The 23,176-nt window shown below is 43.6% G+C and overlaps 1 protein-coding gene across 1 annotated transcript in view; it reads right to left on the bottom strand.

Moving 5' to 3' along the window:
- Positions 1–487: 487 nt before the first annotated feature.
- LOC126483351 (uncharacterized) overlaps positions 488–23,176 on the bottom strand; it is a 103,957-nt gene continuing 81,268 nt past the window's right edge. Inside the window, exon 3 of the mRNA XM_050106616.1 lies at positions 488–877. Coding sequence (XP_049962573.1) covers positions 488–877 — 390 coding nt within the window. The remainder of the gene's footprint in view (positions 878–23,176) is intronic.

Genomic DNA, 23,176 nt, shown 5'->3' with positions numbered 1-23,176 from the left:
TTTATCTGCTGGATGCAGCAGTAACGAGCATTGAAATGCGCAAATGGTGCACTTAATTTATACTTTGTGACGGAATTTCAATATATTCTGTGGGCTGCATGCTCTAAACAATGTCTACTTCTATACCTAAAATGTATTAGACGAAACTAGACGACAAAGTGTCAACATGCAAACGAGAGCCTTGGAGGTAATGTCATGTTCAAATGAAAACAAAATACAAGGAAACAGGTGTGAATAGAGTGGAATGTATACGCAAGTGATGAATAGAAACAAATTTTTGTTCGTAATGTCAAAGACTCACCAAGTCTTTCAGCGGTACCGATATTCTGCATTGTAAGTGTCGGAACCTCATCTGTTGACAGTTATACGGCGGTCGACGATCTTCTCACTGCGTGTCCCAGAGAGTGGGCGGACAGTTTGAGGAGAAGGGGGACGGTAACTGTCGCTTTCGTGTGGTTCCCCGAGCCAGCAGAACGCGGCCGTGTCATTAACGAGGAGAGCGGCAGCCGCGAGGTGGAGGCGCACGGCCGTCGCCAGTCGGCACCGCCGACGCACGCACAGTGTTTGGTGACGTCAGAGGCGCGCCTGGTGGGCAGACAGCCGGCATCGCGGCCGGCGCGGCGGTCGATGTGCGAGTGTAGGCCGGCCGCTCTCGGAGCTGCCGCTGCCGCTGCTGCTGCTGCTGCGCGCCCGGGCCCGCCGCCACCGCCGCCGCCGCCGCCGCCGCCCAGATCGATGCTCGGCGGGCGGCAGTGCGCGCGGCGCCGCGCTGCACGGCGGGTATCTGCCCGCGGCGGCCGCCTACCGCCCGGAAGGTACATCGCGCGGCGGCTCCAGCTGACTCCAGCCGAGGATGGTTCTCTGGTTCCAAAATCCTCTTCTCATGTTACGGAGGACAGGTGTCACAGTCCTCGACCCAGCTTTTAATCTAGGGCACACTTGAAACCACGACTGTTGACATTTTTAAAAATAGAGGAAATCAGGTATATCGATATTTAAAAGGTTCAAATGGCTCTGAACACTATGGGACTTAACATCTGTGGTCATCAGTCACCTAGAACTTAGAACTACTTAAACCTAACGAACGTAAGGACAACACACAACACCCAGTCATCACGAGGCAGAGAAAATTCCTGACCCCGCCGGGAATCGAACCCGGGAACCCGGGCGTGGGAAACGACAACGCTACCGCATGACCACGAGATGCGGACATTTAAAAAGATCACTATCGGTCATCAATATAAAACCATAAACACTATCGATACGTGAACGGAAGAAATATCGACGTACCAGCTGAAAACATGTCGACTGTACATTGTAAATATATTCAAGTTTTAGAGCTGTACATTGAAATGACGATTTATTATTACGAGGGTAATCCCAAAAGTAAGGTCTCCAATTTTTTTATAAGTACATAGACCTGTTTATTTCTACAATGGTTTACATCAATTTATAGCTCAAATATTTAGCTATTTTTCGACAGAATAACCATTTCTGTAGATGCATTTTTGTGGACGCTGTGGCAGTTTTTGTATGCCCATGTCATACCAGCTCGCCGCCATGCTGTTCATAAAGTTATGAACCTCTTCTTTCACCTCGTCGTCGGAGCCGAATCGCTGGGACCACAATTAACGCTGACAGGTACTGTAAGACTCTGAAATAACTCCAACGGGCAATTCAGAACCGGAGAAGAGGGATGTTGAGCAAGGGAATACACATTCTCCATAAGAACGCTCGCCCACACATCGCTCGGTAATCCGTTCTCTCCTGCAACAGTTTTAGTGGAACATACTCACCCACACATCCTGTAGTCCTGACTTAGCGCTCAGTGACTATTAATTGTTCCCTAGGTTAAAAGGACATTTGGCCAGAAAGCTCCGACATCGAGGTGAAAGAAGAGGTTCATAACTTTCTGAGCAGCGTGGCGGCGAGCTGGTATGACATGGGCATACAAAAAGTACCACAGCGTCTACAAAAATGCATCGACAGAAATGGTGATTAGCTCGAAAAATAGCTAAACGTTCAAGCTGGCCGGCCGGGGTGGCCGTGCGGTTCTAGGCTCTACAGTCTGGAAACGCGTGACCGCTACGATCGCAGCTTCGAATCCTGCCTCGGGCATGGGTGTGTGTGCTGTCCTTAGGTTAGTTAGATTTAAGTAGTTCTAAGTTCTAGGGGACTGATGACCTTAGAAGTTAACTCCCATAGTGCTCAGAGCCATTTGAACCATTTGTTCAAGCTGTAAACTGATGTAAACCATTGCAGAAATAAACAATTCTACATCTACATCTACATTCATACTCCTCAAGCCACCTGACGGTGTGTGGCGGAGGGTACTTTGAGTACCTCTATCGGTTCTCCCTTCTGCTCCAGTCTCGTACTGTTCGTGGAACGAAAGATTGTTGGTATGCCTCTGTGTGGGCTCTAATCTCTCTGATTTTATCCTCATGATCTCTTCGCGAGACATACGTAGGAGGGAGCAATATACTGATTGACTCCTCGGTGAAGGTATGTTCTCGAAACTTCAGCAAAAGCCCGTACCGAGCTACCGAGCGTCTCCCTTGCCGAGTCTTCCACTGGAGTTTATCTATCATCTCCGTAACCGTTTCGCGATTACTAAACGATCCTGTAACGAAGAGCGCTGATCTCCGTTGGATCTTCTCTATCTCTTCTATCAACCCTATCTGGTACGTATCCCACACCGGTGAGCAGTATTTAAGCAGTGAGCGAACACGTCTAGTGTAACCTACTTCCTTTGTTTTCGGATTGCATTTTCTTAGGATTCCTCCAATGAATCTGATTCTGGCATTTGCTTTACCGACGATTAATTTTATATGATCATTCCATTTTAAATCACTCCTAATGCCTACTGCCAGATAATTTATGGAATTAACTGCTTCCAGTTGCTGACCTGCTGTATTGTCTGTGTACTGATAAAAAATAGGAGGCCTTACTTTTGGGATTACCCTCGTAGAGGCAGTGTTCTGTATATCAACAAGCTAGCAATCCGATTATCTCCCTCAGAGCAAGAATTTAAAGGAAAATGATGAACTTCACGCTTGGCGATAAACACTTTGCTAACAACGGTAAATTCAGGTAAGTGGCGCAATAGAAATTGTCCGATGGGTCCATCGTTCGTTTTCGGTACATACCGGATTCGTCTGGAACACTTAATGTTGACTTCCCTGTTTCTTCATTTCTGCCAATGCCAGCGTCCTGACAGCTGTAATGTCAAAATCGCGTGGTGAAGTTAAAAGTTGCAGTTTCTGTCGGTAGCGCTGAGAGCCAATTATTTTAGCAATACATCTCACACGTCTCCACACACCGCAAAGATCAGCCTTGCCATTTTGGGTTTTGTTCATCATTTTCAGCAGCTGTTTTTGAAGAATGCCAATGTGAAGAAATAGCACACTAGCTGCGTTAAAATTTTTCTTAACGCAGCATGTGTGCTATTTCTCCACATTGGATATTGAATATCGATATGTCGGTGAAGAAATATCTCCCGCATATATCGACGCTACTTGTACAAAAAGTTGAAATACTGACATATCGATATTTTATCGTCTTAGCCCTGCTTGAAGCCTGCTGCTGTGTCGTACCGGGACTCGTATCACGGACCTTTGCCTATGACGGACAAGTGCTCTACCTACGCTGGCCAGAGTGGCCGAACAGTTCTAGGCGCCACAGTCTGGAACCGCACGACCGCAACGGTCGCAGATTCGAATCCTGCCTCGGGCATGGATGTGTGTGATGTCCTTCGGTTAGTTAGGTTTAAGTAGTTCTAAGTTCTAGGGGACCGATGACCTTAGAAGTTAAGTCCCATAGTGCTCAGAGCCATTTCAACCATTTTGCTCTACCTATAGAACTGTCCTACAACTACTCCCTGATCCTTCCACACGCTGCTACTTGTAACAGTACCTCGTCTCCTACCTTATCCTTATTTAGATGGTTGCCAGAACTCGACTGTACAGTACCGGAGGTTGAATGAAAAACTTAGCCATAAAAAAATTTCTAACTGTGTTTTATTTGAGTAACCAGTATCAGAACTACATTATGCCATCTTCAAGCCCCCTGACCGACGAGTAGTAAGAGTACCACTTGTTACCAGTCAAAATACTGGATAGGGGACAGCATTCAGTGATACACAACGACCCCTTCGATCGTCACTTGCCAACCAATTGCTTCTCTGGTCCCTTCATTTTTCCTTTATCCAAACTGATCGTCATCTAACTGATCCCCCGTTTTTTTTCTATTCTTGTGCATATTGTTCTTCTCATCAGCTTGGATACAAAAGCTGTTAAGCTTGCAGTACTATAATTCTTATCAAATCTATTTTTGAGTAACAAAAAGCATACACGAGCTGCAAACTAGCTTATAGTGGAACGGCTAACTTTTTTCATTAACATGTACGTATCAATCTCTATTACAATCATTTCTTCATTTTCGAAATGTATTGCGTAAATATCGCTTATGAATATTTTTTTGACAAACTGTAGCTTTATATTCTGATTCTCACATGTGTAATTAATTATAGGTTGTAATTGTAACATTATCTGAAAATATTTTTATGTGTGCAAGATATTACAAGGCTTAGTTAATGGTATATGGTATATCTATTTGAAATGTTGTCAGAATGTAGGATGTTTTGTTGTTGAAAGAAGAAGAAATAGGGTAGTGAATCGGGAAGAGTACACGCGAAGAATGTTACAAGCATTCTGAAACTTTTTTTGTAACAGTTTTGAGCTTGACCCGCTAGCAGTTTTGTATATGGTTCTGCAGGGACCCTTTCGGTTGTATTTGACAAAATAGAAACAACGTTAAATAGTAATTTTGTACGCCGCAATGAAACAGAACTTTGTGGGACGTTGAAATTTAATAAGATAGAACTTTTGATAAGAACTACGAACGGCGTTAATTAGGTGCTGAGGTATATCGGACTGTGATTTGTTCTTCAGACACGACACACAATCCGCAGCGACTGGATGTGAAATGGACTGGGACTGCGGACAGATGGCGCTCGGTGGGAATGTGGATCGGCCGTGAGGCGTGGCGAGGGAGTCCGAAAGAACAGACACCACGCATTCATATAAGAGAGAGACCACATCAGTATTGCAAACATTAAAAATAATTATCGCTATACTAACGTTGAAAATTACGTAATACAAACAATAAGCATTTGAATGGCGAGTTGGCAACAGCAGTCGAGAAACCATTCAAACTGAACGGCATCGTAATATCATTTATTGTTTCGTACAAATGAGTAAAACGGAGCAGGAAGAAGTTAATGTTAATCAAGTAGTTTTGAAGCTCGTGGTGTTGAAAGTCATTTAGAGCTACTTCTCACAATGGTCTGCTATCAGAAGTCATAATACAAGCTACCGTGAAAATTGCATTCCTGTTTCTAAATAGATTGCACCAATAGTCTTTAGTTATCTGTTACTTTAAATCCGTGGCATTTTATTTCAGCGGTTTCTGTGTAATATCACTGAGAATGTATGTGTTGTATGTGTACCAATTACGCTTACCTCAGGCGTATTGAAACTGGTGTTATCCCTTTGATAGGGAAATTAGTCATTGGGGAACCATAGCGTTTCCGTCTGTGCGTTATTTTTGAGCGATCTGTTTATTGTAGGCTTTAATTCAAATATATAAGAAAAAGTTAAACAAATTAGATTTACAGCAAGAAATTCGGAGATGGGAACAAAACAGTCGCCTTATAACGTCAGAGTGTTCATGTGTCACCTTCAAGTCTCCTCCCACCCCCCACCCCCCACCCTCCCATCCTCTTCCTCCTTCAACACCCGAACATACTTCTACACTTGCACAAGTGTCTTCGCGTAATACGTATGTATCTCATCTAGTACATCGAGCATGTGGTACGCATGGAAATGAGCTCAGACTAATGGCAGGGAGTTGCGCAGTCACGAAGACTTCCCGCTGTTCCCATAGCGAAAGATCTTGTACACCTATCCGGTACCTTTCTGTCATTCATTTGCTTGTGATTGTACAGCACAATGTAACATGCGCGACTTTCAAATCAAAAGAGCGTACAGTTCAAGCAGCATGCTAATGACTCTGAAGGAACGCAGCAAAATTTAATGCATTAGAAAGCAACTGAAAGCTACGAACAAACTACGAGGGATGCCTTCTAAGGTTTCTATAAATATAATGAAAGGATTTTCTGTTAAAAATCGCTTTATTCTATCTATTTTGCCTCAGTCTAACCATTTCGGCTAATTTTGTATTAGTATCTCAAAAACAATGATTCAGACGCTTATTTGTTTGACCTGGAGGAACCGCAAGGTGTCGTTAGGTTACACATTTAGTATGTAACTACATAACGCGGGCAATGTGGTACCCCATTGAGATAACAAAAGTCGTGGGATAGCGATATGCACATAACAGATGGTGATAATAGCCCATGCTCAAGGTATGAAAGGGCAATGCTTTGGCGTCGCTGTCATTTGTACTCAAGTGATTCACGTGGAAAGGTGTCCGGAGTGATCATGACCGCACGACGGGAATTGAACGGGCTTTGAATGCGGAATGATAGTTGGAACTAGATGCGTAGGACATTCCATTTATGAAGTCGCTGGGGTATTCAATATTCACAGATTCATACTGTCAAGAGAGTCTCAAGAATACTAAATTCTAGGCATTACCTCCCATCACGGACAACTCAGTGGTCGACGGCCTGTCGCTTAAGACCGAGAGTAGCGGCATTTGCGTAGAATTATCAATGCTAACAGACTGCCTGAAATATCCACAAAATTCACTGGCGGCCGTACGACGAATGTATCCATTAAGAGAGTGCGGCAAAATGTAGTGTTAATGGGCTATGTCAGCTGACGACCGGCGCGAGTGCATTTACTTACAGGATGACATCGCCGAAGCACCCCTCCTGGGCTCGTGACCATATCGCTTGAACCCTACACGACTGAAAACCGATTAGAATTGGTACAAGGGGTTCGAGTGTGGCGCAGATCCGACGGAGCCATTGATCTAGGTTGTCAATAAGGCACTGTGGAAGCTGATGGTGGCTGCATAATGGTGTGCATGGAAATGGCTATGTTGACCTTGTTGGAGACAATTTTCAGCCATTCATGGATCGCATGTTAGGAAACAACGATGGAATTTTTACGGATCACAGTGCACCATGTTACCGGGCCTCAATTGTTCGCGATTGGTTTGTAGAACATTTTGGATAGTTCAAGCGAATGGTTTGGCCACCAAAATCGCCCGACGTGAATCCCATCGAACGTTATGGGATGTAAGGGAGTCAGCTCCTGCACCGGCAACACATTTTCAATTATGTACTACAATACAGGCAGCACTGCTCAAAATTTGTACAGGGGACTTTCAACAAGTCTTTGAGACCACGACACGTCGAGCTGTTGCACTACGTCGGGCAAAAGGAGGTCCGACACGATATTAGGAGGTATCCGATGACTTTTGTCACCTCAGAGTAATGCGGTGTTTTTCATTGCCAATTATTTAAAGTGCTGTCCGCTATCTGACAACGTCGTAATGAAGAATTATAAGAAGTTTTCTGTCATCCTTAAGGCATACAAGTTGATACGCAGCCTTTAGCTTTAACTGTTTAACTATTTTTCATTCAATAGTCGCCAGATATCCAATTTAGCCAAAGAAACAACCAATGATTTATTTGGAAGCACTTAGAGATCAAACCATTTTTACCGGTTTTTGTTCGTTTTGCCGAGCCAAAATCGTTGATTGTTGCTGGGTTTCCTGATCAGACGGATATACTGAAGCTTCATTTCCTGTTATGCTAATTGCCGCGCCGGTTCTCAGCAGTCAGATCTTCAGCGAAAATGACGACTGGAACGAAGCCCCGTTTTGAAATAGTGTGCCCGTTGGACTTTGACATACTGCCACTGGGCTCGTGACCATATCGGTTGAACCCTACTCGACTGAAAAGAACTATATTGTCTGTTGTAAACAATATTTTCTTAAGCGGTTTTACTACCAAAAGTTGAACGAAGCGATTCAAGACGTCGTCTTTGAGTTTGACTTTTATGAAAGTCTACAAAAATCATGGAACTAAAACATTAACACAAAGTCTCCTTTCTTAACATCTCTTTAGCTTAAGTGCATACTAAAAAAATCAATCCGCTAATTTCTGCAGTTACCCTGTTTTAACACTAATAAAGTTGAAATCGTAAGATAGTGTTCTATGGGTCGGAGCCTGGAAGTCTGAACATGGTATGAAAGCTAGAAAACCTGAAAGCGAAATCTAAAAGCTGAAGTTACATAGAGCTGGGGTGAGACAACTGAAACGTAAAGAAGGTAAGGGTTTCTGGTCACCCGAATACAGTATGGTTTCAACAGCAACGGAAAATTTTACAACGTGGGTAGAATTCATTATCAAAAGAAATGTGGGACAAATTGGCCCTCATTGATACACTTTCTCTCACCACAATCGACATCAAACCAACCTCGTTGACAATGGCTCAGGTATACATGCCGACATCAGAAGCAGAACATGAACAGATGTATAATGTATGTGAGAATCGTAAACACGTAACTCAGTGGGTTTAGGAAGACAATTATCTAATAATCAAGGGGATTGTAAGGCGGTACTACAGACCTGACAGTAATAAAAGGTTACAAGGAAATATGGACTTGGTAGTAGAAATGAAATACGAGAATGGTTAATTTACTACTACAATAAATCACAGCTAATAATACCAAATAGACTGTTCAAAAATCACAAGAGGACGGGATGTACTTGGAAACGGCCTGGAGACACAGTAGGCCTAAGATTCCAGCTGGATTACATCAACTGTAATGCACACACAGGAGTAAAAATAGACTCGGACCAATATTTATTGATGTTGAAATGTACACTGAAGTTTAATAGTCCAAGAAAAAATCAGAGTGAAAAGGAAAGGGACACTGAAGTATTGAGGAATGATTACATACGTTCGAAGTTCTCTAGGGCTGTAAATATTGCGATAATGAATGCAGTAGCAGGCATAGTTGAATATGTGTGGAAATTACCAAAAGGGGCACGCATAGGTGTTGAGCAGAAGATATATATATATATAGGTACAAGTAAGTTAACTGTGCCTAAACTTTGTATGAAAGAAGACATCTCTGAATTAATCGACGAGAGAAGGACACACAAAAATACAAAAGTTTTCTTGACATGCATTTTCAGCTTCTCGCTGTCAATTAAATTCCGGGCACGCTGCTGCGAAAGAAAAATTTCTTCCACTGATATTTCGGCCACGTATCGTCAATCCATCCTCAGAGTGAGTCGCAAGACTGTCGACAAGGTTTCTTTTCCCATAATTGTATTTACAATTCCCCATACGGGGTGGGCTGGCAGCAGCGTAGGAGCTGCTCTTCAGCCTAGAGACGTTTCAAGTGTACAGGAGGACATTTAAAACAATAAAAAGGAGAAAAGATGTTGGAACATAGATATAAACAAGGGAGATCATAATGAAAGAAAGAATACAAAAAGAGTGACTGTAAAATGTAGATAAAAAGAAAAAAATATTGTACACAAAAAACCACACACTGTAAGAATTAAAAGACACAAATCCAAATATGGCCAGAGCATACAAAATAGCAAACCGATTAAAACAGCTACGCAGTGGGCGTCATAGCAAGGAAAAACCATGGGCAGCAAAACATTATACAAGTCGAGCACACAATTAAAAACCACAGCACTTAGTTACACTGTAGAACTGCACAGAACACAACACTGATGCAGCACACTCGATGATGAATCAAAAAACGGGAGAATCTGACAGGGATGGGGTACGAGGGAGAAAGGAGAGGGGGGGAGGGGGCAGTGCTAGAAAGGGGAAGAAAAGGGTTGATGGGAGATGGGATGATGCACTGAAGGGGCCTGGGGAGGGTAAAGATGGCAGAGGGAAACAGCTGAGGACGGAGACTCAGAGGGGGGGTTGGCGGCAGGAGGAAAAACTGCTGTGGGAATGGGAATGGGGATGGGAAAGGGGGGCCTGGAGAGGAGTGGGGGGGGGGGGGAAACAAGGCCAGGCTACAGTTGGTAAGATCGGTAGGTGTCAAGGCGAGGTTCATCATCTGGGAGATGCAGGCGCTGGAAATTGTCCTGATGAAGGATGTGGACGGTGTGCAGGTAGTGAGAGGGTGAAATACACTGATACAGATGTGCAGTGGGTGGTGGGTTAGAGAGGTAGAAGGACACCAGGGGGTGGGCAGGATCTAGCCTGCAGACAATGTAAAGGATGTGGATATGTTGGAGGAAAAGGAGGAGGTGGGGGAATGGGTTGAGTTCATACAGGAACTGTGTCAGGGATGGGGGTGGGCAGGTACAGAAGGGAAGGTGGAGCTCGTGGCGTTCAAGGATTTTGATGGCTTGGGGGGAGGGGGGGCGGCGAATATACAGGCAACGCTAGCATATCAGAGGATGGGATGGATTAGGGATATGTAGGTGTGTAGGATGGTGGAAGGATGCAATTCCCATGTCCAGCTGGGCAGGAGTTTCACGAGGTGGAGATGGGTAAGGGCTTTCTGCTGGATGGTCAGGAGATGAGGTGGCCAGATGAGGGTGAGGCCAAGGACGACAAGGCGCCGAGCTTAGCCTTATATGCTCCACCTAGCTGTACTGCACATGTGGGTCACAGATGCTGGTTCACAGCAAAGAGATACGCTTACACACACAGGCTGCCTGTGGCGAAGGCATACAGACGTTTGATTCGCTTATCGATGTACGTTCAGCGGCAGCTGTTTAATTACCCCAAGAGCCAGATTCCATTCTTTGTCGAAATTAAACTATTATCTCTATTTGTCAAATTATTAGCTAATCTAATCTCTATAGCTTCATTGAAGACAGATTCCCAAAAGGAAGAGGTTGATGTGAAAATGTTCACATCACTGTAGTTCATGGAATGCGCTGTGTCCATACAATATTCGGCCAGAGCTGACTTTAATGGCTGTGATAAGCGTTTATATCTTCAATATTCCACACATCTCTCATGAACAGTGCATGGGGTTTGACCTATGCATAAATTCTCAAAATTTCCGCAAAGAATCCAGATCTTTATCAGTCAAATTTATGACATGACGGCGAATAACAGAATCCACATGAGAAGGCTGGCCTGTTCGGCCGTACTTGGAAATATGTTTTTTTGTAGCCACTTCGCGATTCCAGTCAGACCTAGCCCATGTTGTGCCATCAATCTAGTCGCACGAGACAGGAGGCAAAACAGCTGCTGTCTTCAAACGCAAATGATACAGGTGTTCAGAAACAATGTCCAACTTCCAAACAGTAAAATGAATTCTGTCTCTGACAATAGCAGGGCCAGCCCTACGTAAAATTCTATTTAATGCAGCATTCTTGACAAAGTGAACCAAACTTGCAAATTTTGGAACAACTTCGTGGTCCTGGCACTTCAGTAAGAAACTCGAGAATTTCAGTTCTATCCATGCTAGTATCAATAGAGAAGTCAACATGGATGTTTTCGTTCGCCGTAAAATTGATGGCACATCAAGACATGCCGTATTTCGTAACACATACAACTACATACCAGTAATTGCCATCATCCTTCGCAGAACATAGGTGTCCTTAAGACCTTAGTGTGTAGGAGGCACTGTATATCCGATGAAGATAATTACCAAGAAGAGCTCACATACACTATGTGATCAAAAGGATCCGTACACCCCCCAAAACGCGTTCCTCATATTAGGTGCATTGTGATGCCACCTACTGCTGCGTACTCCATATCAGCGATCTCAGCAGTCATCAGACATTTTGAGGGAGCAGAATGAGGATCTCCCCAGAAGTCACGGACTTCGAACGTGGTTAGGTGACTGGGTGTCACTTGCGTCATACGCCTGTATGCCAGATTTCCACACTCCTAAACATCCGTAGGTCCATTGTTTCCGATGTGATGGTGAAGTGGAAACGTGAAGTGACACATAAAGCACAAAGGCGTACAGGCTGACCTCGTCTGATGACTGACAGAGACCACCGACAGTTCAAATATGGCTGCAAACAATACCTGAGGTCATCAGTCCCTTAGACTTAGAACTACTTAAACCTAACTAACCTAAGGACATCACACACATCCATACCCGAGGCAGGATTAGAACCTGCGACTGCAGCATGCGCGCGGTTTCGGACTGAAGCGCCTAGAAACGCTCGGCCACAGCGGCCGGCCAGCCGACATTTGAGGAAGGTCATAGTGTGTAATACGGAGACATATATCCAGACCATCGCGCAGGAACTCGAAACTGCATCACGATCCACTGCAGGTACTATGACAATTGGGCGGGAGGTGAGAAAACTTGGATTTCATAGTCGAGAGGCTGCTCATGAGCCATGCATCACGCCGGTAAATGCCAAACAACGCCTCGCTTGGTGTAAGCAGTGTACAAATTGGACGACTGAACAATGGAAAAATGTTGCGGTACACAATGCGGCGATCCGATGGCAGGGTGTGGGTATGGCGAATGCCCGGTGAACGTCATCTGCCAGCGTGTGTAGTGCCAACAGCAAAATTCGGAGGCAGTGGTGTTATGGTGTGGTCGTGTTTTTCATGGAGGGGGCTTGCACCCATTGTTGTTTTGCGTGGAACTATCACAGCACAGGCTTACACTGATGTTTTAAGCACCGTCTTGCTTCCCAGTGTTGAAGAGCAATTCGAGGATGACGATTGCATCTTTCAACTCGATCTAGCACCTGTTCACAATGCACGGCTTGTGGCGGAGTGGTTCCACAATAATAACATCCCTGTATTGGACTGCCCTGCTCAGAGTCTTGACCTGAATCCTATAGAACACCTTTTCTACGTTTTGGAACGCCGACTTCGTGCCAGGCCTCACCGACCGACATCGATAGCTCTCCTCAGTGTAGAACTCCTTGAAGAATGGCCTGCCCTTCCCTAAGAAACATTCCCGCACCTCATTGAACGTATGATGGCGAGAGTGGAAGCTGTCATCAAGGCTAAGGGTGTGCTAACACTATACTGAATTCCAGCAGTACCGGTGGAGGACGCTACGATCTTGTAAACATTTTCAACTTGGTGTACGGATAGTTTTGATCACATAGTTTACCTCAAGAAAATTTTGATTAAGCGAATAGATTTTCTACCCAACAATTCGTACAGCATTCAAGATAGAACCTAGAACGCAGGTATGTGATGGGGAAGAAGATAGCAATTCATTCGCATAAAGTAGGATTTTTCCATATGTGGGTGCACTTTGCTCGAAGATAGGCAGTATTCTTGAAAAACACTGCGTTAAGTTGATCTTCTGGCCTCCCACGAAGACTGCGGCTTTACTCGGCTCTGTAAAGGACGATTTATTGTTCCGTAAGGCGGGTGTGTATCAGATTCCTTGCGGAAGTTGTGAGACGTCATACATAGGTCAAACGACAACAGGAACCGTTCATGAGAGATGTGTGGAACATCGAAGCTACATACACTTATCAGAGCCAGACAGGTCGGCTGTGGCCGAACATTATTTTGATGCAGGGCATTCCCTGAACTACAGTGACGTGAAAATTTAAACATCCACCTCTCCCAATCGGGATTCTATCTTCAAGGAAGATATAGAGATTACATTAGCCAATAACTTACTAAATGGAGATAGTGGTTTTGATCTGGACAAAGCATTGAATCCGGCTCATGGAGTAATTAAACTGCATAGAAGTCGTTATGGTTTTACCGCCGCCGAACATAATTGGATAAGCGAATCGGACGTCTGTAGTCCTTCGCCATAGGCGGCGAGTGTGTAAGTGTATGTATTTGTCGCTGACCAGCGTCTGTGACCCGCTTGCACAGTACCGCCGTGCTGGACCATGTAAGGCCGCGCTTGGCACCTTGTCGTCAGTCTTGGGAGACATACCGAAGAGGGCCGGATGAAGCGCAGCCGAAGTATCAGTGGAGGAAATTTTATTTGCGAGATTGCATGTCCGAAATTTAGTGAATGCTTTAGATAGATTCTGCCTCTATACTTTCGTCTTTCAATGTGACATATTTTTCCGAGCGCTGGACGACTTGGTGCCAATTTTTTGTGAACCTTATTTTGAGTGTTCGTAAAGTCACTTCATTTTCACTATGGAAATGCAAGCTATCAAATACTTTCCTCATCAGAGGAAGACGTCGTTGGGTGCCATTTCGAGAGAACACCGGGTGTGGGTATTGGAGTTGCTATGGGCCGGCCGGGGGGGGGGAGGGAGATGCGTGCGGCGTGAGGGAGAATTTGATGGCCCAAAGAAGCAGCTGTAAAGACATTATTGTGAAGCCTCCTGTAACATAGTCAGATTTCAGTAGAATAACTCTGACAGTCTGCCACATATGACCATAATCTGTTAACACCAGAGCTTGACAGTCCCCAAAGAGCACCACCTCGCCTGATTGTGGTTGGGTCTTCGCCTTTCGTACGGTGGTGAATCGATATGTTTCAGTAATTGCTTTCTTCTTTTGGTAGAGTTCACAGGGATACAATCAGCACTCGTTCGTGGTTATAAGGTGGCAAACAGCTGCAGTTCTTCCGCTGTTGAGTCAGTTCCATGGGCTGCATTAGTAGATGCTAGCAGTCACGCAACCCAGCGGCCAGTGACATTCATCGTGTTTGAAGTATTGAAACCTAATCAGTGATGTTGTAAGACTAGACATTGTCAAGAATGTGGAAAAGGGATATTAATTTTCAGTATAACCGCACTTCCTCTATCGCGAGTTTATAAAATGATATGACAGGTTTCAACAGTAATAGTCGTCGTCTTCAGATAATAAAATATCGATACTGGGTGTAACATGTTATGTTGTACAATCAAGTGTTGAGTTATTACATAAATGTACAGCGTGACTAGCGACTATGTAGCGGTATCTCATAATCGCTAGCACAATCGTAACCAGTCATTTAATTTTTAAACTCGTGACCTAAGCAAATAAAGTTTATATTCATCGATGACTGGACTTCTCCTTTTCCACTGTGTCCTCCATTGTGATACGGCCTGTGTTACAGCACATTGGCTCCCACATTTCATGACGTTGTCGGTTGGATCGACTTAATTTTTTGTCATTCAGATTTGTTTTACCTCACTGGGAAAGTCTGCGCAAGCTAACCATTGTGTAATATGATGGTGCATGTTATAAATTTCTATCAAATCAACATGGATGTTTCCAGTATTATGTCCCTTCAAATCCAGGAAACTATATCAAGGGACGAGGGCGCCATATTTTTTGCTCCTATTGAATACGAAACTGTGTTTTTAAGGTGATAATTAAAATTTAAATACTATTACTAGCACTACACTTCCACGCTCCCCCTGTACCCAGACACTAGTGTGGTAATTTCGGTCATCTACGATTGTGTGCTGGAAAGTAATGACACCGAATTTTTTATATGAAAACTATTAAAGCGATTTAAATGTACAAACCTTAGTACCATTCTACACCTTTATTCTTCGTGCTGATAGATTTCTCAACTTGATAACCGTGGCAATGAAGACATTTCTCCCAACAGGAGACCAGTTTGTAGATACGTCCCCTGTTGTTGACGATGCCATACCTTACCTCTGCTTGCACCGCCTCATCATTATCAAAGTGAAGTCCTCTAAGGTGTTCTTCAAGCTATGGAAACAGATGAAAATCGGATGAGGCCAAACCGGTATTGTATGGAGGATGGCGTACGACAGTGAATGTATTGTTGCAGATGTCGCAGGGCTCTAGTGTGGTATGGCAATGTCATGCAGGAGCAGAGAATACTCTGTTTGTGGACGGAGTTTTCCACGGTTCCAGCACACCACTTCTCACGCGCCGACATGGTCGCGTTTCACCCTGCAATGTTACGTCTACAATTAAGAGCCCTCTAGCGACAGAGGCCTGCAGATTGTGTCAACAAAGCGGGAAAATGGGAAGGCTGATATGCTTGGTACTGAGAACAGAATAAAAGAATGCATTACTTTTCAGCACATCCTCATAAATTTGTAGCCGATTTTTATTCACTTTATATTCCGCGTTTGTAATATCACTGTCTAAAATAAACACAGAAGAAAATTTACGCAACAGCTTGATTCCAATACTTCCTCTTATTTTCCAAAATTTTGTTGCAAGGTGAGTCAAGCTGTTTTCATCCCAATATTTGCACGTTATGAGAAATTTTCTGATCCACTATATAAGCAAACACAGCATGGAATGCGAAAAAATTGTTCACTGAATTCAGCTCTGTTGAGAAACATCTTCGTTTGTGTACATATAAGCGAGATACTTTTATTGGTATGAACGTCGTGGGTAACACAGCTTCTTCACGTTTCCAAATTTTAGTCGCAGCCGCTCTATATTACAGCTGAGGAGCATTAGACATATAGAAACTTTAATTTATTACACTGAAATGCTGTAAATAGATGTAGATGCAAAATGTAGTTTACAATAGGAGTCGGTTTCTCACATAAAAGAGTAACTTGGCGCGTTCGTGATGTTTAATTTTTGTTGCGCAATAGCTCTTATTAACACACACTAGTTACGTGATGTTGAATATACGGTGTTCACAGATTCAATTCTGATGATGGACAACAGGTGCCATCACCAGTGTTTGACCATCAGTTGTCACTGGGATTCCTGCTTGAAGTTCCTGATGCTCATATTTGAATATAAAACCTCTCCACACTGCCTTATTAGGTCAGAGCTTCGGACACTATTGACGATGACCCTTCCGTGAGAATAGTTCCTTTTTCCTCGAACTGTACTTAACCCTTTCTACGCCAGCGACGTTACGTAAGAAAAATACGTTTGCTACACACCTTATCGTTCCTTCGCTTACCTCTCAGTCCTTCAGTCCCCCGCTATCATGGCGAAATAGGGCACTGGATGTATGCAGGAGGAACAAATCCGGATCCTCGTCCGACCATCGAAATTTATTTTCCACATTGTTTTCCCAGACCGAATTATAGGAATGTAGGTTTGATACTATTAAAGAAGTCGCTATAAGTTTACTTGCCAGTCCGTGTGCATTGTCCAGTTTAAGCTTTTGTTCCAATTGCAATTACATCGCCACCGGCGATACATTGATCACTGTTCTATATTTTTGCGACTATTTTGTTCACATCGAACTGGTTCAAGTCTCTCCGTTGTACCCCTCTCACTAAAACCACATCTCTGATGTGCACGTGGTGCAACCGTCGCTTTTACGTCCATCGCTGCTATACTTATCGTCACACAAAGTGTATTATAATTTCTTAGGCGTACTTCCGTCCAAGAAGATTCTATGGAGTATGTTGCGTTGAACTTTCACTTGAGACAGCTATCTTTCAGTCCTGTGCAACATTCTACAATGAGCCACTATGATGTGGTGTTTACACTCGCTCACACACAGAGTGTCATCTGACGTACGCCTCTCCAGTCAGCTTCTCTTCAAACTGCTGTCGTCACAATGCTATTGCTATCTGTACAGTAATGTCTGACTCCCGTAGTATATCCAGAGTTCAGCTGACGGTCTCATAAATACTGCTAATCTGGCCAGAATTCAGGTTAGTACTGTTTTGTGACGAGTAATCTAGTAAACTAAAACGTAAATTTGTAGGTAAAGAAAAGAAATCTGACAGCTAAGAGTTAAGAAGGAAGGAAAATCACTGTAGCCGTCATACTGACTATGAAATCAGACAAATAGACTAAGTGCGAATTGTAATGATCATGTTTTTCCTCTTCTTCTTGTTCATTAGTTTTATTATTCACTCCACATTCTTGGCAAATCCGTATTCCTGCTTCATTCAGACATTTGTTACCATCATGGGAGAGGTCTTTCAACGTCTCTTCGGTCTTTTCGTCTGATATATTAGTTTGGGAACTCTTTCGACCGTTCTCTTTATATGATCATCCCATTTTCTCATTTCTATTCTACTTTTATTTCTGTTTCACCAAGATCTGAAGCTGTTCTTGTGGGTACTTATTCTATCCAAGATACAGCATCCAAATTTCAGTCCTTCTCTGGAGATTTGTTGGCAACTGACTTCTTGTTAAACTCGGATTTCCCTTAGTAAGTATTAACTGAGAGTTAAATGATAGAAGGGTATATCAGCTTTAGCGACAACCCATTCTTATGTCACAACAAGTTCAGCCTTTTGCGCACTTATTCTTGGCATCTTCAGCTCAGATAAAACGCATTCTTATTGAAGCAGAACAGTGTGAGCATGTGTTGGCTTGTGGACGGGCCTAACGTAACTGGAACTTTCCACGTGGAGATCGCAACACAGCGTGCCAGGAAGACGTGTACGTGCATCTTTCGGTCTTTGAGAATGGGAGAATCAGCATCATTATACGCACGTCACTGTCAGTTGTGCAGCGGTGCAAGGACTGCAACACGGGTGGTAACGATGTGTGCTCAAATAACTGTGTAGTCGTGAGAGCAGACGTAGGTCCTTCCAGGTTGACAACACCAAGGAAAGATTATACGTTTGTCCAACTGATTCTGATTAGTAGATGAGTAAAAACAGCGTAAACCCTGGCAATGGCTACCGACATGTCGCCAAAAGATTACTGCAAGCTGGGTTGAGATCTCCAGTCACCGCTGACACCATTCCATAGCCAACAGAGACTTTAATGGTGTAATACCAATCAACTAGGACACTGCATGGCATTCTGTGGTGTCCAACGATGATTCTCGCTTCTGTCTATGGCAGTCATGCAGTCTTCAGCGGGTTCGTAGACGATGTGGTGAAATATCGTGGGAATCATGCTTTCGGGAGCTGTTGGATATGACATTTAGTAATTGTTGAAGGGAGTCTGAGTGCTTGCATGTCTGTGAGAAGAATGATAAATCCCTTTGTTGCACCCCTTTGCACTGGGGTGCCAGCTGGTAAGCAGGATAATTCAGTTCCGTACACTGTGATTCACTCCACAAACATTTTGAAGAATCTACTGATCCTTGACTGACTTGTCCATTCCCTTGACGTGCAATAAGGTGAGAGCACGTGCAGTTTGACACCAGCGTCTAGACAGCAACCGTCTTGAATTGCCGTGGTAAGTATTTCAAGCATACATAAAACTCCTTATGGCGAAATTTGGAAGCTGTTTACCACAGAAAATAGAACTGTATATTCATGCCTGCAGGAGTCATCTTCTCGATGGAGATTAGCGCGGAATGGAGTGAAAATGGTGCTTCAAAGTATAACAAATTTGGTTTCTGTTAGTGTATCTTTGGCTTCGGATCAGCCATGATGTTGTCATTGTACAACCTCAAATGTATCTACCCTTTATGTGCTATAATGTTCCTTCTGGGAATTGAAAACTACAGGCCATTGCATGCTCGTAGCTCATGTGCCTGTCTGAGAGGGTGTATGTTAAAGACGAATATAGACACGAGCTAGGCTACTAACACAGCACCTGTGCATTACAGTTTTGGTTATGAGTTGCTATTATGTCAGACATTATTGACTTGACGAATTTTGGTTCAAAAAATGGTTCAAATGGCTCTGAGCACTATGGGACTTAACATCTGAGGTCATCAGTCCCCTAGAACTTAGAATTACTTAAACCTAACTAACCTAAGGACATTACACACATCCATACCTGAGGCAGGATTCGAACCTGCGACCGTAGCGGTCCAGCGGCTCCAGACTGAAGCGACTAGAACCGCTCGGTCACACAGGCCGGCGACGATTTTGGGAAATGCATGTATAGACCATAGAAGAAAGCTTAGCTCACATAATGTAGAATTATAACAGAATATAAGGTACTGCTGTTTGGGTTCACTATGCAAACGTGGTCTAGGGGTAGAGTCTTTGATTCATGATCAATACGTATTCGGTCCCGGGTTCAATCCCCGCCACTGCCTAAATTTTGATAAATAATCAGCATTGGTGGCCGAAGACTTCCGGCATAAGAAGTCAGCCTCATTCTGCCAACGGCCTTGTCAAAGAGGGCGGAGGAGCGGATAGAGGTTTAGGGCACTCTCTTGTCCTAGGGGTGGGAAATTGCCCCTAAAGGCGGAAGAATAAGCGATGATCAACGACATGAGGATGCAGAAGGCAATGGAAACCACTGCATTAAAGACACGTAACGTGTATCCACAGGACATGTGGCCTGTAATTGAAGATGTGTCATGATGATCTCTCCATTGGCAAAAGATTCCGGAATAGTCCCCCATTCGGATCTCCAGGAGGGGTCTGCCAAGGGGGAGGTTACCATGAGAAAAAGATTGAATAATCAACGAAAGGATAACGTTCTACGAGTCGGGGCGTGAAATGTCAGAAGCTTGAACGTGGTAGGGAAACTAGAAAATCTGAAAAGGGAAATGCAAAGGCTCAATCTAGATATAGTAGGGGTCAGTGAAGTGAAGTGGAAGGAAGACAAGGATTTCTGGTCAGATGAGTATCGGGTAATATCAATAGCAGCAGAAAATGGTGCAACAGGTGTAGGATTCGTAATGAATAGGAAGGTAGGGCAGAGGGTGTGTTACTGTGAACAGTTCAGTGACCGGGTTGTTCTAATCAGAATCGACAGCAGACCAACACCGACAACGACAGTTCAGGTATATATGCCGACGTCGCAAGCTGAAGATGAACAGATAGAGAGAGTGTATGAGGATATTGAAAGGGTAATGCAGTATGTAAAGGGGGACAAAATTCTAATAGTCATGGGCGACTGGAATGCAGTTGTAGGGGAATGAGTAAAAGAAAAGGTTACAGGAGAATATGGGCTTACGACGAGGAATGAAAGAGGAGAAAGACTAATTGTTCTGTAACAAGTTTCAGCTAGTAATAGCGAATATCCTGTTCAAATATCACAAGAGGAGAAGGTATACTTGGAAAAGGCCGGGAGATACGGGAAGATTTCAATTAGATTCCATCATGGTCAGACAGAGATTCCGAAATCAGATACTGGATTGTAAGGCGTACCCAGGAGTAGATATAGACTCAGATCACAATATAGTAGTGATGAAGAGTAGGCTGAAGTTCAAGACATTAGTCAGGAAGAATCAATACGCAAAGAAGTGGGATACGGAAGCACTAAGGAATGACGAGATACGTTTGAAGTTCTCTAACGCTATAGATACAGCAATAAGGAATAGCGCAGTAGGCAGTACAGTTGAAGAGGAATGGACATCTCTAAAAATGGCATTACAGAATTTGGGAAGGAAAACATAGGTACAAAGAAGGTAGCTGCGAAAAAACCATGGGTAACAGAAGAAATACTTCAGTTGATTGATGATAGGAGGAAGTACAAACATGTTCCGGGAGGGAAGCTAAGACGAAATGGCTGCAGGAAAAATGTGAAGACATCGAAAAAGGTATGATTGTCGGAAGGACAGACTCAGCATACAGGAAAGTCAAAACAACCTTTGGTGACATTAAAAGCAACGGTGGTAACATTAAGAGCGCAACGGGAATTCCACTGTTAAATGCAGAGGAGAGAGCAGATAGGTGGAAAGAATACATTGAAAGCCTCTATGAGGGTGAAGATTTGTCTGATGTGGTAGAAGAAGAAACATGAGTCAATTTAGAAGAGATAAGGGACCCAGTATTAGAATCGGAATTTAAAAGAGCTTTGGAGGACATACGGTCAGATAAGGCAGAAGGGATAGATAACATTCCATCAGAATTTCTAAAATCACTGGGGGAAGTGGCAACAAAACGACTATTCACGTTGGTGTGTAGAATATATGAGTCTGGCGACATACCATCTGACTTTCGGAAAAGCATCATCCACACAATTCCGAAGACGGCAAGAGCTGGCAAATGCGAGAATTATCGCACAATCAGCTTAACAGCTCATGCATCGAAGCTGCTTACAAGAATAATATACAGAAGAATGGAAAAGAAAATTGAGAATGCGCTAAGTGACGATCAGTTTGGCTTTAGGAAAAGTAAAGGGACGAGAGAGGCAATTCTGACGTTACGGCTAATAATGGAAGCAAGGCTAAAGAAAAACCAAGACACTGTCATAGGATTTGTCTACCTTGAAAAAGCGTTCGACAATATAAAATGGTGCAAGCTATTCGAGATTCTGAAAAAAGTAGGGGTAAGCTATAGGGAGAGACGGGTCATATACAATATGTACAACAACCAAGAGGGAATAATAAGAGTGGACGATCAAGAACGAAGTGCTCGTATTAAGAAGGGTGTTAGACAAGGCTGTAGCCTTTCGCCCCCACTCTTCAATCTGTACATCGAGGAAACAATGATGGAAATAAAAGAAAGGTTCAGGAGTGGAATAAAAATACAAGGTGAAAGGATATCAATGATACGATTCACTGATGACATTGCTGTCCTGAGTGAAAGTGAAGAAGAATTAAATGATCTGCTAAACGGAATGATCAGTCTAATGAGTACACAGTATGGTTTGAGAGTAAATCGGAGAAAATTAACATCGGGATTGGTGGTCACGAAGTCAATGAAGTTAAGGAATTCTGCTACCTAGGCAGTAAAATAACCAATGACGGACGGAGCAAGGAGGACATCAAAAGCAGACTCGCTATGGCAAAAAAGGCATTTCTGGCCAAGAGAAGTCTACTAATATCAAATACCGGCCATAATTTCAGGAATAAATTTCTGAGGATGTACGTCTGGAGTACAGCATTGTATGATAGTGAAACATGAACTGTGGGAAAACCGGAACAGAAGAGAATCGAAGCATTTTAGATGTGGTGCTATAGACGAATGTTGAAAATTAGGTGGACTGATAAGGTAAGGAATGAGGAGGTTCTACGCAGAATCGGAGAGGAAAGGAATATGTGGAAAACACTGATAAGGAGAAGGGACAGGATGTTAGGACATCTGCTAAGACATGAGGGAATGACTTCCATGGTACTAGAGGGAGCTGTAGAGGGCAAAAACTGTAGAGGAAGACAGAGATTGGAATACGTCAAGTAAATAATTGAGGACGCAGGTTGCAAGTGCTACTCTGAGATGAAGAGGTTAGCGCAGGAAAGGAATTCGTGGCGGGCCGCATCAAACCAGTCAGTAGACTGATGACAAAAAAAAAAAAAAAAAAAAAAAAAAAAAAAAAAAAAAAAAAAAAAAAAAACGCAACATCTCCACTCGTCATTACAGCCGAACGGGTGATGTCGGCTGGTTGCGACTGCTTGACATTTCAATACGGGTGTTACGTGTGGAAATCTACATTTCAAGCATACGTCACGATTGTTGTTTCCACTCTCCACATCTTGTATCGCTGCGTCCCTTACGCAGAAGATACCACACGGTCGTGGATCCGTTAATAGCACT

The sequence above is a fragment of the Schistocerca serialis genome, chromosome 1, assembly GCF_023864345.2.
Source record: "Schistocerca serialis cubense isolate TAMUIC-IGC-003099 chromosome 1, iqSchSeri2.2, whole genome shotgun sequence".
NCBI classification, from domain to species: Eukaryota; Metazoa; Arthropoda; class Insecta; order Orthoptera; family Acrididae; genus Schistocerca; species Schistocerca serialis.
Note: the sequence above shows the minus strand (reverse complement) of the source record. Positions and strands in the feature narration are given on the sequence as shown.